The following is a 14,326-nucleotide window of genomic DNA, read 5'->3' on the forward strand; positions in this document are numbered from 1 at the left end:
AGGCAGGCAGGGAGGGCACGCCAGAGCCCTGGTCAGGTAGGCACCAGGCCTACCTGGAGCTGCCATCCCTGGGTGAAGGATGGTGATAGGTGGGTCCCACCCAAGCAGTCTACAGAAGGGCTGAGGGAGGGGGTGAGGGGGTGACGATCAGGCCCTGCTGCCATGCCACACGGCTGTCCCTGCCCCTGCCCCTGGGGGAGCTGAAACTGCATGGAAGGTCCCCCAGGGGTGCCCTGAAAATAAATTCATGAAGAGGACTCCTGCTCTGGTTCACGTGTCCCCAACCCTGGTCCTTCCCTCTCCCTTTTAATCTCCTGGGGTCTAAGAGCCACAACCCCAGAATCCATCCATCCGTTTAAGACCCAGGATTCTGGCTCTTATCCCCCAGGCCCAGCCTCCTCCCTCAGACCCAGGGCTCCAGGCCCAGGGCTCCAGTCCCAACCCTCCCTGCTCAGATCCAGGGGTCCAGGCCCAGCCCTCCCCGCTCAGACCCAAGGGTCCAGACCCAGCCTCCTCCCTCAGGCCCAGAAGTCCAGGTCGCAGTGCCTCCCCCCTCAGCCCCTTCCCCGCCAGTGACCCAGCAGTCCAGCTTCCCAGCCTAGCCTCCTCCGGACAGAAATCCCGTTGGCTGTCCTGCCCTGTCTTCCCAAGTGGGAGCCTGCAGTTTGGACTTTCAGCCTCGCCCTTGACCCTTCAGGAAATCAAACTCTGGGCTTCAGCGGCTTCAAGACCGGCCCAGTCCCTCCTCTCCCCCACCCCACCCCGCTTGTCCCCTTAAAATACCCGGGATCCCTATGACAACAGGCGCCAGCGACAGGTGCGGGTGTTATTTACGGGTCGCGCCCGAAATAGCCGGGAGGGCGAGGGGATGGGCGGGCGGGGCGAGGCCAGCGGCGAGCTCGGCGGGGCCAGCGGGCCGAGCGGGCGGAGGCCAAGCACAACCGACGGTTCGAGGCATCGCGGAGCTGGGGTCGGCGCGGCGCCGAGGCAGGAGAGCGAGCGGGGCCCCTGCCCAGGAGGCGGGGGTGGGAGGCCCGAGGGGGGCACAGGGCCTGAAGCTGAGCCAGGAGCCCTCGCCACAGGGCAGGCCCTGGGAGCCCGGGGGAGGGGGAGCAGAGTGATCCCAAAGGGACTGAGTCCCTTCCGGGTCCCAAGTGCCCTGCAAAGCCCAGGCTACCTTGCCCCTGTTTTCTGAGCCTCAGTGAGGACCACAGCTCCTTGTGCTAAACCCAGTGGGGACTCTCCGTGCCCCTTCTGAGCAGCTGGTGTACCCCAGACTTGCTTTCTGGATTCCACCCTGTCTCCCAGCCCCGGGTCCCCTTTCCCAGCCTCAGCGGAGAGCTTCTAGCTTCTTGACTCTCTTCTGAGCAACTAGGAAGATCCCCTTTCCCTTTTGCTGAATTCCAGGGGACCCCTAGAACTCCTCTGAATCCCAGCCAGGACTCTGCTGATCAGCTGTGAATACTGGGGATCCCTTGCTTCTCTGAGACCCTTTCCTATCTATTCCCCCAAGGGTCCCGAGTCCTCTCTTCTCAAACTCTGAGCCCAGAGGACCCCAGGTTACATCTTCCCTCAAACACACGCAGGGCTCAGCTCCCCTTTCTGGGCCCTAGTGGAGACCCCCGAGGAGCGCCTCCAAGCTTGGGTGGGCACTCGGTTCTCCTTCCTCTGGAGCCCCCAGGCCCTCTCCTGGTTAGGTGAGCCTCAGGGCGCTGGTCTTCTCTGGGCCTCCTCCTCTTTGTCAAGTTCTTGTGGGCAGCCCAGGCTCCTCCTGCGAGGCATCCCCAACCTGGGGTCTAGTTTCTCGACTTCTGAGCCCCGGAGGACACCTGACTCCACCATTTGAGGTTGGGCTCTCCCTCTCTCGTCATCCAGCACCCACTGAGCCCCGGCTGCCTTCAAGCTTCCAGGCTGCGCCGGGCCCCTCCTCCTCCCGCCCCTCAGGACCCCTCCTCAGCTCTGCCTGCTTGGACCCGCCAGAGCCCCATCTCCAGCCAGGATGATGATGTGGTCCAACTTCTTCATGCAAGAGGAGGACCGGCGGCGGGCCGCTGCAGGCCGGCGGCGCGCCCAGGTGCAGCAGGGTCTCCTCCTGACGCCCGAGCAAGAGGGGAAGATCAAGCTGGTGCTGCTGCTGGTCACCGTGGGCGCCACGATGGCCGTGCTGGCCGTGGGTACCGAGTTCTGGGTGGAGCTCAACGCCTACAAAGCCAACGGCAGTGCTGTCTGCGACGCTGCCCACCTGGGGCTGTGGAAGGTGTGCACCAAGCGGCTGTGGCTGGCGGACGTGCCCGCGGGCCGGGAGACCTGCGGCCCTGCCGAGCTGCCTGGAGGTGAGAGGCCATGCCCTGTCCCAGGCTCCAGTCCCCCAGACAGGCTGGGGAAACCATGCCCCAGAAAGAGCCCAGGCCCCCAGGAGAGAGCTTGCACCCATATCTGCCTGTGCTCCCAAAGCTGCTGAGAGAGACAGACAGACGAGAGGCACCAGACATGGCCCATTTTCCTAACTGGCTTGTCCCCAGGGGACCTGTGCCTCGGAGCTTGTCTTCTGGCCTGTACCCCATCACCAGCCTGTGCCCCCATGCCCTGCTGGTGCCTTCAGATCGCCTGAGTGCATCCCGACAGCACATCCCCAGAGCCACCCACACCTGAGCCAGCCTGCGCCCCCTGTGCACGTGCACGTGTCTGTGTCCCAGGCAGCCTTTCCCCTGGAGACAGACAGACTCCCCGGCTGTGAGCCCTGGGAAGACAGACCACCAGGCGGCCCACCCCAGCATAGAATCTGTGCAGGCTCCCCACGGCGGATTTGCCAGCGAAGCTCTTGCCAGACACCTTGCGGCATCTGGCCGGGCCTGGTGCTCTGGCAGCATTCATTCCCGGCACCTCTGCTCGCTCCACGTCCGGCCGCAGTTCCAGCCCTTCTCACTTTCTCTGCAGACTCTCCACACCCTCGCCTTCCATGCTGTGCTGCTCTTGCCACTAGCTGTGCCCGAGGGCTGTCCCATAGCCCTCACTGACAACATGCCATGCCCCTTACCCGTACCAGCGGGCACTCCTCACCTCCTGAGAACCAGGCAGGAGAGCACTCCTACACACCGAAGGTCTGCCATGTGGGGTGTCCAGCAATGCCGTCCACAGCATCCCTCAGAGAGGATCCCCTGCCCTGCCAGGCTCCAGATGGGCTTCCCTCATCCTTTCGTTCTTCAGGTTAATTTATCCATAGGGTCCGAATAAGGGTGTCCTAAGCCTTTCATAGCAAGTGGGCCCCAGGCATCCTCTGCTCCCCAGGCCACCCATTTGTCCAGAGGGCTATCTTACTCACTTTCCTTCTGTAGGTGAGCTGTCTCCCTTCAGGGTCTGCAGCAGGATGATCCCAAGCTTCGCAAAACGGGATACCCCAGTAATGAAACCGTGAGATGCGTATGTAGTTCCTGGCTCTGTTCTAGGTAGTTCACATGCACAGATTCATGACCTGTCTTGGCAGCCCCACAAGTAGCTATCATCATGTCTACTCCACAGAAGAGAAGCAGGAGGTGGGAGAGCTCCGTGGCTCAGTCTGTGGACCAGGGCAGTTACATGGGGTTTGAACTTGGCTCTCCCTGCTCCTAAGAAGCACGCTACGTTACATCTCGCTCTCACTAAGCCAGAGGGGTGCCCTGCCCTCATTAAAGAAGACAGGGCTCCTCATATCTCTTGCTGTCCCCTCTGCTGGCCAGGAGGGACTCATCCTCCTTATAGGGCTATTACCATCACCCCTTGCAGGACCTCTCAGTCTCGTTATGCCTGAGAAACTGGAAAGATGGCACACACGTCCCTTGGCTGCCAGGGCTGCCTCGCACCCATGATTTTCCAGATGGGATATGCCATATCCTCTGGGGGTCAAGAAACCAGAAGTCCTGAGTCATTAGTAGCCAGAGTGTGACACCCCATACAGGCACTGTTCCCTGGACAGGTAGCCCTGTCTCCCCACCCTCTGCTGCAGAGCATCCTCCCCGCCCTGCCCTGTGCAGGTAGCACCCTGTGCCCTCGCTGCTGCAGGATAAGGACTCGCAAGGTCACTACCCTTTGCCAGACACTGCACGCCCCCCTCCCCTGGTGCTCCAGGGGGAGCCCACTCCACCTCACCCAACTCAGGTGTGTCTCTCGCTCCTCCATGTTCTCGTTGACGGGAAGGCCTCTTTCCCACCCCTGCGGGCTGCGTGGTCCCCCTCAGATACTTACCCCTGAAGTCCTCAAGTCCTCGCCCCTCCCTCCCCCTAGACTGTTTCCCCATTGGTACAACAAGACAGGGGTTCTGACTGGGGGAACTCGGAGGGAAGAGCTGACTCTAAAATGCAGTTTCGAAAATTCTTTTCCTTTTTTAAAGGAAAGTACACAAAATCAGATGAATCCGACCACTCTCGAGTTTATGTTCCCAAATCATTATCGGCCAGGAGGACCCTTCTTGTGCTGTGTTTAATAACATTATTCTTCATTTCACTCCTGACTCAACTTTTTCAGGTTTTTGGCAACATATTTTGACTTGGAGAGCAGAGTTCACGTGTATCTATGTGTGTGTGTTGTAATTTGCATAAGTGATGTCAAGCTATAGATTTTTACCCTGCTCTCTAATATTCAGCTTAATTCAACTTTTCTTGATCAACACTGTCTTTCAGATCTCCCCGCCGTCGTTACTGTAGTCTGTGGCTACTGCAATTCTGCAGAGCTTGCCCAGGGAGCGTCCACCCCTGTGTTTGCCTGTCCCTGAGAGAGGGGCACCTGGGTTGATTCCTGCTCTGTGCTATTTATAAACAATGCTGCAGTGAACACCCACACCTGTGTCTCTGTATGTGTTTTTTTCTTGGGTGCAGACCCAGAAGTGACATAGTGGGGTCCCGGGGTGTCACCACGGGTCGTGTGTGACGTCAGGATGGGGACACGTTCTGAGCGATGCATCCTTGGTGGCTGTCGTTGTTGTGAGATCGCCGCAGAGTGTGCTTGTACAGACCTGGACAGCTGCAGCCTGGCTGGGTGAGGTCCTCTTAGGGGATCTCCGTCCTGCGGGGCCTGTGATCCCCCGACGGCTGTGACGGAGCATGGGACGGTGACGCGCCCCGTAAAGCGAGTCTGAGAGCTTCCCTGGAAGTCCAGGGCAGCCCGCGCCAGCCGCTCCCACTTATCCTCCTAAGACTGCCGCTGCCCTTTCCATATCTGCCCATCTAATTGATCCAAAGCGGCCCTCCCTGCTGACTGGAGTTGCGTTTCTCGGCTCCCGCTGGAGCGGAGCCTCTTCATGTGCCGCGGGTTCTCCGGGCTCCTCTGCTGGGAAAGGCCACGCGGGGCCTGGGCCGTGGCGGGAGGGGCGCCTGCCCGCAGCCTGCGGGGGCTCTTTGTGGACACGGGTGGGAGGAGGACGTCTCTCTTCAGTTCGCTCTCGTTACCTGCTTCTTGGTGCCCTTTGTGGAGTAAAGTGACTGTCCCTTTCTAATCCCACTTGACCCTCAACAAACCTGCAGGAAGGAGCCAGGAAAGAGATTATCACCTCCTGTTAAAGAGGAAGCATCAGACGCCCAAAGAAGTTAATGGCCCCCTTGAGGCCTTGGATCCAGATCTCCGCGGGGCTGGGAATCCCAGCTGTGGGCGACGGTGTGCAGCCCAGTGGCCTCGCACTCTCTGGGCCTTGTTTCTCTCCCCTGCACCAGGGATGCTAAGGTCCTCTTTGGAGGCCCCTCTGAGCTCTGTTGAGGGTCCACCCTGAGCTTCGCACAGCACCTCACGGCATCTCCTTCCCCTTTGTATCTCCTGCCTTCACAGAAGCAAACTGCACCTACTTTAAATTCTTCACCACGGGGGAGAACGCACGCATCTTCCAGAGAACCACCAAGAAAGGTGAGCGGTTTCACGCTGGGATGAGCGGCCGGGTGCTGACCATGCTCAGGGACGGTTGGTGGCACCACCTCTCTGCTCCGCCCGGGCTGGGCTCAGCTCTGGGGTCCGCAGACATCCTGTCACTGGGAACTGGTGGTACAGATTCTCCTGATCCTGGGCCTGACGCTTTGACCCCTGGCTGGGCCCGTGCCCCCGGCCATGTGTCTTTGGGCGGGTCACAGTCCCTCTCTGAGGACAGTGCTGCAGCAGCTCACGAATCCTTGGGATCACGATCCTTGGGATCACTGAGCCCGGCCCTGGGTGTTTTGTCCAGATACTCTCCAGTCCTTGGCAGGACTGCAGGGCAGGAGTTTTGTCTTCTTCCAGAGGAGAAAACAAGCCAGGAAAGGCAAACGTGATCTCTCCCAGAAAGCAGCAGAGGCAGGACTCAAACCCCAAGTAATCTGACTGTAGGAGAGCCCCGTCCCACAGAAGCTCCTGTGGAGATGAGAACGCTCTGCTCCAGCGTGGCCACTGCTGCGGTGGCTACTGTGCACCTGGCCAGTGGCTGCTGTCGGGGGGAGATGAGTTTTTAATTTTGTTTAATTTGTTACATTAAAAGTAAAAGCCCACCTGTGGCTAGTGGCCACCTGTGGCTAGTGGCTACCACCATACTGGATCATGCGCCTCTGAGGACTTTGCACATTCTGCTCTAAGCACGGCTGTCCCCACCGGCACAGGAATTGGGATTATGGCAGGAATTTGGCTTCCATAGGATTTCCTGAGACAATGCTTCTAGAACGTACAGAGGGGTGTCTGGTGCTAGCATGTTCTCAGGAAGCAGGGTTCCTGGCCTTCTCCACTCGGTCCTGTCTCACCTTTGCTGTGTGAGCGTGGAGGGGGGTGGTCACTGTGCACTTCTGAGACAGGGGCATTGTCCTGGTGCACACGTGTGGACCACCCATGTGTTCTAAGCACATAGCCACCCACATGGGGTTTCTGATCCTAGTTTTCCAAAGGAGGAAACTAAGGCTGAGAGGGCGTCAGGACTTTTCCAGAATCTTCTCCTAGAGGTGGCTGGGGAGATCTCCAGACCGGGCCACTCCCCTGTAACATGCCACCTTGGCCACCATCTCCACACACCCTGCTGTAAACAAATGGTTACCAGGCAATAGTGACAATCGGTCACTCCCATTTCCTTCTAAAACCCAGGCTTTGTGCCTTCTTCTCTGTGACCTTAGGCAAATAACTAACCCTCTCTGACTCCTAGTTCCCTCAACAGTATTATTAGTAAAACACTGGACTGGGCGACTTATTTGGGAACTCTTCTCTAGTCCTGAATCTTCCATCTTCCTGATCCTGGGCCCCTGTAAAACAGACCCTCATTCTCTACCTCTGTGATCCTGCTTCTTCCCTCTCCTGGTGCAGAGGTGAACATAGCGGCTGCGGTGATAGCAGTGCTGGGCCTGGCAGTCATGGCCTTGGGCTGTCTCTGTATCATCATGGTGCTCAGTAAAGGTGCCGAGTTCCTGCTCCGGGTTGGAGCTGTCTGCTTTGTCCTCTCAGGTGAGGGCAGAGAGCCTGGGCTGAGGGCATTGCATGCTGGGAGGTGGGAATCCCTAAGAATTGTTGCATGCTAGGAGGTGGGATCTGTACATGGGATTGCATGCTGGGAGTAGAGTCTCCAAGCTCTCTTGCATGCTGGGAGGAGGGTCTCCAAGCACTGTTGCATGCTGGGAGGAGGGATCTCCATGCACTGTTGCATGCTGGAATTTGAGGGGAGCCCTAGCGCCATAGAAGTCTCAGCCACAGGAGAGTTCCAAGCCCTGATGTCGGCTCAGGTTTGGCTACCCCCAAACACCTCTTCAGGTTTGGATCTGGAATCCCCAGCACTGTTGTATCCTGGGGGTGGGAGAGGTCTGCAGGCACTGCTGTGTGCCCAGATGTTGGGAAGCTCAAGCGTCGTAGCAGGCTCAAAAGTGGGAGAATTCCAAGCCCTGTGCTCAGCTGGGATTGAGAGGGTCTCCACACAGGGCTTGAGATTTGGCCCTGGGGTCTGTAAGGACTATTGCATTTTTGGAGTTGAAGGTCCAGAAAAAAATACTGCATCATGGGAAACACAGTCCTCAGGAGTAACAGAGACTTCATTTATGGTACATCTGGCTCAGATCACCACAGCAGGCCGGCCGCTGTTTCCCTGCATAACCATGACCATCACTTCATGAGCATTCTGTGCATCCTAATCTCGCACCAAAGACAGTTTAGTAATAAGTTACCTTTAAATAATACCAACAACATTTTTAAAAGAAGAAATCTTCACTTGATGGTTGCACCACTTTTTTGCAAAAAAAAAAAAAAATAATAATAATAATGATAATTGGCATAAAATCCATGACAAGTATGCGAAGGCATGGGTAGGTAGAGGTCGCTGTTCTTCACTCTGTGGCTCAGAACACAAAGCCCTGAGGAGGCAGTCACTCAGACTCCCAGCAAGGGCAGAGGCAGGCTGGAGCCTGGACCTCCCTGGCTGCACACATTGGCACTTTGCAGAGTGCGCTCCTAGGGGGTCTTTGTGGCTCAGCATGGTGTGGCAAGAGGAAGGTCTAGCCAGGGAGTAGATGGTCTAGCTTTCATCCGTGTCCTGAGTCTACGTATGACCTTGGGAAAGTTCCTTTCATCTTCTGGGCCTTAGTTTCCTTTTTGGATCAAATGTTTTTTAAGGAGGAAAGGAAAGTAATTATGCAAGCTTCACTTCTTTGAGTATTTATGAGCACCTACTCATAATCCAGGCATTGTAAGGGTGGAGATACAAGACTAACCTGCTATCAAAGACCTCAATTTGGGCAGAGAAAGACTCTAACTAATAATTACATAAGTCATGATTCAACCAAAGTGGTGATGAGAGTTGCCATAAAGCATATCAAGGGGACTCTGTGGTAGTGTATGTGCCAGAATAACTGATCTAGAAAGCAACAGCTGAGCTGATAATTGAAGGATAATAGGAATTATCTAAGTTATAGTGGTGACAGTTGTAATGGCAACAGGTGATGGTGGTGATGGTGATGGAGATGGAGTTGTTGATGGTGGTGACGATGGTGGTGATGGTAGGGATGTTGATGGTGGTGATGGTGGTGGTGGTGATGGTCATGGTAGGGATAATGATGGTGGTAATAATGATGGTAGCGTGATGGTGGTGGTGATGGTGGTGGTGATGGTGGTGATGGTGGTGATGATGGTGGTGATGGTGGTGATGATGGTGATGATGGTGGTGATGGTGATGGTAGGGTTGTTGATGGTGGTGATGGTGGTGATGATGGTGGTGATGGTGATGGTAGGGATGTTGATGATGGTGATGATGGTGATGATGGTGATGATGTTGTTGATGGTGAATGGTGGTGATGGTAGGGATGTTGATGGTGGTGATGGTGGTGGTGGTGATGGTCATGGTAGGGATAATGATAGTGGTAATGATGATGGTAGCTTGATGGTGGTGGTGATGGTGGTGGTGATGGTAGGGATGTTGATGGTGGTGATGGTGGTGATGATGGTGGTGATGGTGGTGATGATGGTGGTGATGGTAGGGATGTTGATGGTGGTGATGGTGGTGGTGGTGATGGTCATGGTAGGGATAATGATTGTGGTAATGATGATGGTAGCGTGATGGTGGTGGTGATGGTGGTGGTAGGGATGATGATGGTGGTAATGTTGATGGTGGTGGTGATGGTGATGGTGGGGGTGGTGATAGGGTGGTGTTAGTGCTTCTTGTGATGGTGGTGGGAGTAGTGATGTTGGCAATGGTGGGAGTAATGGTGGTCGTTAGCAATAGCAGTGATGACGGAGTTGGTGATGTGGGTCATGGTGGTGGTTATGGTGGTGTTGGTCGTGGTGATGGTGATGATGTTAGTGACAGTGCTGATGGTGGTGCTAAGGGTGACAATGCTGTTAATGTTACTGGTAACAGTGTGGTAGTGATGGTGGTGGTGATGGTGGGGATCATGACGGTGGTAAGGTCAGCGGGTGTGATGGTGCTGATGGTGGTGATGCCAGTGGAGGAGAGAGTAGGCGAATGCTGATGTTACTGTTCTCGTAGCAGTGAGCGTTGTGATGGTGGTTGTGGGGTGGTAGAGGGCTGGAGGTGAGGCAGGACATCATGGTGGAAGAGTGTGGCTGAGGGAAGAGTCCTACATGATGATCAGGAAGCAGAGGGAGAGAGACTGTACTTGCCAGGTACCAAATATCTACCCCAAAGGCACACCTCAATGCCCACCTCCTCCAGCCACGCCCTACCTGCCTTTAGTTACCGCTCAGTTAATGCCACAGGGGATTGACTCATTCATAATCCAATCATTTTCCCTCTGAACCTTCTTGCATTGTCTGACACTTGAGCTTTGGGGGGACACCTCACATCCAACCCCAACCTCCCTCTTCCAAGAGTCCACTCACCAGGCGTCCATCCTTCCCTCCACCCATGGAGCCTTCCACTGACCCATCCAGTCCTCGCTTTCTCCCTTCCTGTCTTCCTTCTTTCTTTTCCATCCTCTTGCCCTCCCTCCCTCCCTCCATCCACCTGTCCACCTGGCCATTTGTCCATCAGGCATGTCCTTGCTAGGTGCTGTGCTCAGCACCACCAGGGACAGAATGATAAGCGAGACGACCCCGCTGTCATGGAATCACAGCTGGGTAGGGAGCTGGCGCTGGTGTCACTACTGAACACACACCTGCTACTCCTGAGGGTGCGGCAGAGCAGCTAGCCAGTGCCTGTGTGAGTACTGGGAGGAGTGAGCGGCTTCGGCATGCGTGGTGGCGCTGGGTGTCAGGGGCGGGCCCCTGGGGTCTCTGTAGATGACAGACAGGTCAGCCAGTAGCATACCTCTTCCTGGGTGTGCACGTCCCTCGTCCTAGGTTTCAGAGCTGTGACAGGGAGATGTCCTGCCCTCGGGGTTCAGCCTTGGGTGAGAAGGAACCTGGACGAAGGTCATGTGAATTCATCGTTAGGAATCCCCAGCAGTGATGAATGCACCAAGGAGAAGCAGCTTGTGGGGAAAGCCTACTGTTCCCCCCGGGGCCGCTGGGCCTGTGGCCTGCCGTCCAGGCCGCCTCCTCCTCGCAGGACACCATCATACCGGAATGCAGTCCTTTCTTTCTTTCTTTTTTTTTTTTGGTGGGGGTGCGGGGGTGCTGGGGATTGAACCCAGGGCCTTGTGCTTACAAGGCAAGCACTCCACCGACTGAGCTATCTCCCCAGCCCCTGCAGTCCTTTCTGATGGCCTCACTTTAATCATCTCCAAACTTGGCCATATTGGGGCACTGGGGGGTGGGACCGCGACACGTGTCCCTTGGCAGGGGCGAAATCCAACTCAGGACAAAGCCTTTAGCTGAGTATCCATCGCACCTTGGATGACGCTCCCAAGGAACGGGACTTGGTTAGTATCACCTGTGTGTCAAGCACTGTACCTGAGGTGCCAGTTGGGGGCGGGTGGATGAGCCTGCATCAGCGGAGGGGAGGCTGCTTGCTCGGGCTCCAGGCTGCGTCCTCCAGGCCCTGGGGTGGAAAGATGGCGGAGCGGGGTGGGGGTGGAGGAAAAGGGGTGGATGCCAAGGGCTGAGAAGGGAGGTGGCAACCTCCTGACCGGTCTCGCGGGTGGTCGTCTGGCGGTTCGCTAGACTCTGCAACCCCGTTTCCGCTCCGGCCCCACCCTGCTGTACCGACCACGCCCACCGTCCTTTCTTTTCCTCCTACCGCAGGGCCTTGGCGCCAGCTGCTCCGTCTGCCTGGAGCAGTGTTGCTTAGTTTTCTGCGTGGCTTGCTGCTTTTTGTCCTTCTGGCCTCGGCTCAAGGGGCTGTTGGTGACACCACCCTCTAAAGTTCCGCTCCACATGGGTGTGGCGCCCTGGTTTTATGTTCTCTCTGGTGTGCATCACCGTCTGAAATTATCTGGTCTCCTCACTGTGTCCACTTTGGAGGCTGCGCCCTGGCAGCCCACAGGCTGGAGACGGGCAGTACCTGCACCTCGACAGGCAGCCCGACTCAAGACTTCCCTGCAACAGCGTTTGAAATTTTGGGCGAATTCCCATAAAAATAAGGATCCTTGGACCAACTGTGGCTAACCCTGGAACATCAGGAGCTCTGGCCAGTTAGGTGCTAGTTTCAGAGGGTCCGCGGTGGGCCGAGGCCTCAGCTGGGCCACTCTTCGCTCTGGCCGCTCTGGCCGCCCTTGCCTCTGTGCGTCTGGGCTTTCTCATCGCTCCTGTGGGCCATCCCACCCCTCCTGGAGGAAGGGGCAGAGTCCCTCTGTCCGCCTCCTTCTTGGTATTTCTTCTGCTGTTTCTTAAATGTGTAGTCCACCTGGGCTCCTGTCCTTTCTTCTCATTGGTGATTCACTGTCACTCTTCAGAAAAAGCCTCTTGGACACTTTTCTCCCCTTTTTTCTGAGGGGGCTACCAGGGATTGAACCCAGGACCCTTAACCACTCAGCCACATCCTCCGCCCTTTTTGAAAAACATTTTTATTTTGAGACAGGGTCTCGCTGAGTTGCTTAGGGCCTTGCTGAGTTGAGGCTGGCTTTGAACTTTCCATCCTCCTGCCTCAGCCTCCTGAGCTGCTGGGATTACCAGCATGCACCACCTCACCAGGCTCTCAGAGTCTTCATTTGAACTTCATGTTTCTTGACTCCTCTTGAATAAAACTCACAGGGGAATGTGCTCAAGGTGACACTTCCCCCTCAGCCATCTGGAACCGTGTGCAGGTCAGTTGCATTAAGGACATTTGCCACTGTGCATCTGCAGAGTGCTCCCTCCTCTTCTGCACTGAAATGTCCGGGGAGCGCTAACACCCCACCCCCGCCTTCTCCCCACCCCCGGGCAGCCATCCGACTACTTTCCTCCTCGGTGGGAGTTTGTCTTGTCCCTCCATCTCCAGCTTCCCAAGGGGGCCTGCGATACAGCGGATGTAGGGGACGCAGTGGGCCTTGGTCCCCAGGGGACGGGCTCCAGGACAACCACGCGGTCCACAGGAGCTCCAGGGCCTCAGGGGCAGGCAGGTCACGTCCACTAGATCCTTCGTCCTCCATGTACTTTAGATCACCTCTAGGTGACTCGGTTCCTCATGCCATGTGAATGCTCTGCACGTCGTCACGTCTTAAGAGGGATGACAAGAGAAGCAGGCTGTGTGCGCACAGATGCGGCTCTTCCTTCCTCCTGGCATCTCAGGTCCCGCCGCTGGATCCAGGGCGACTGTGCAAAGGGATGGGCGGCGGGAGGGGCTCCGGCTCTGGGCCGGCTGGGAGCCGCAGGGGGTGCTGGGACCGCGGGCTGAGGCCTGCTCCGCTTGTCCCGCAGGCCTGCTGCTCCTGGTCAGCCTGGAGGTGTTCCGGCACGCGGTGCGGGCGCTGCTGCAGGGTCCCGAGCCTGCCCCGGGCCCGCGCCTGGCCTACGAGTACTCCTGGTCGCTGGGCTGCGGCGCGGGGGCCGGCCTGATCCTGCTGCTGGGCGGCGGCTGCTTCCTGCTGCTCTCCCTGCCTTCCTGGCCCTGGGAGTCGCTGTGCCCCAAGCGAGGGCACAGGGCCGCCTAGCGCCTCACTCTTGCCGCCAGGCCTGCGCGGCCTTCCTGCTCCAGCGTCCCTCCCAGCCTCGCCATCTCTGCCATCTCCGGGAGGACTGCGCTCCCTGCGCCGGGCGCACCTCCGCCCGCCCCAACGCCTTCTCTGTAAATACGCTTTTCCGGTGGCTGAATTTGGGGCTCGTGGGGGTGGGGCAGGAAGAGGCTTTCTGCAAAGGAGGGTTCCCTGGGGAAGCCGGCGGACCTGACGGAGAGACTGGGTCTGGGGTGGGCGATGGGGCTGGGGGTCCCAGCGGGACTTGGGGGCCTTCGTTTTCCAGGTCTGGACTGATGGCCCTGCGGGAGAGACTCCCTGAATCTGCAGCTCGGGTGGGATTAACTAACTGTGACCTAACTGTGACCTGATTTGAGATTAAAGGTTTGGAAATGTAACGGCTTTGACTTGGAGTCTGTTTGTGACGCTCGGACTGAGCCACCCCCGTACTTCCCAGGAACCAGCGGGCACAGCTGTCAGCCCTGGAGCCCCAGGGGCACTGGCCCAGGGAGCCGAGCCAGGAGTCTGGAGACGCGCCTCAAATCACAGATGTGGTGGACCTGGGGCCCCCCAAAGGCCGAGTGCTGGGGGCCCAGCCCTCAGTGCCTTGGAGTGCGGCTGTGTGGGGAGGCAGGGTCTTTACCAAGGGGACCCTGTGACCGATGTCAGCAGTGAGGGAATCCAGAGGGACTGGTGTCCTCGTGAAAGGCTGATGTGCATGCAGACACGCACAGAGGACAGGCCCCTGAGCATGCAGAGGAGGAGGAGGCCCAGACTACCTTCCCTCCCACCTCACAGGGTCCTGGGGCAGGGTGAGGGGTTGCTGATGGAACAGGAGCTGAAAGACATGGAGGCGGCTCTGGAATTGGGCCCTGAGCAGAGGCTGG

General features: G+C 57.4%; 1 protein-coding gene across 2 annotated transcripts; it reads left to right on the top strand.

Moving 5' to 3' along the window:
- The first annotated feature begins 861 nt into the window (after positions 1-861).
- Positions 862-13,682, top strand: CACNG6 (calcium voltage-gated channel auxiliary subunit gamma 6). Of its 2 annotated transcripts, XM_079118255.1 has the most exons (5): positions 862-987; positions 1,876-2,333; positions 5,794-5,868; positions 7,276-7,413; positions 13,186-13,682. In XM_079118255.1, exons 2-5 carry the CDS (start codon positions 2,000-2,002, stop codon positions 13,416-13,418), a joined length of 780 nt encoding a protein of 259 aa, XP_078974381.1. In that variant the 5' UTR covers positions 862-987; positions 1,876-1,999; the 3' UTR covers positions 13,419-13,682. The 2 variants fall into 2 exon arrangements, with proteins under 2 accessions (XP_078974381.1, XP_078974380.1); XM_079118254.1 differs by having other exon boundaries at positions 889-2,333.
- Positions 13,683-14,326: the final 644 nt, after the last annotated feature.

Source organism: Sciurus vulgaris, assembly GCF_902686455.1.
Source record: "Sciurus vulgaris genome assembly, chromosome: 17".
Lineage (NCBI taxonomy): Eukaryota > Metazoa > Chordata > Mammalia > Rodentia > Sciuridae > Sciurus > Sciurus vulgaris.

Bases quoted from the DNA above. Each gene is read 5' to 3' on its own strand.
- CACNG6 (XM_079118255.1), top strand. From the start codon at position 2,000: ATGATGATGTGGTCCAACTTCTTCATGCAAGAGGAGGACCGGCGGCGG. The intron at 2,334-5,793 runs GTGAGAGGCCAT...CTGCCTTCACAG, and splicing joins CCCTGCCGAGCTGCCTGGAG to AAGCAAACTGCACCTACTTT. The intron at 7,414-13,185 runs GTGAGGGCAGAG...CTTGTCCCGCAG, and splicing joins TGTCTGCTTTGTCCTCTCAG to GCCTGCTGCTCCTGGTCAGC.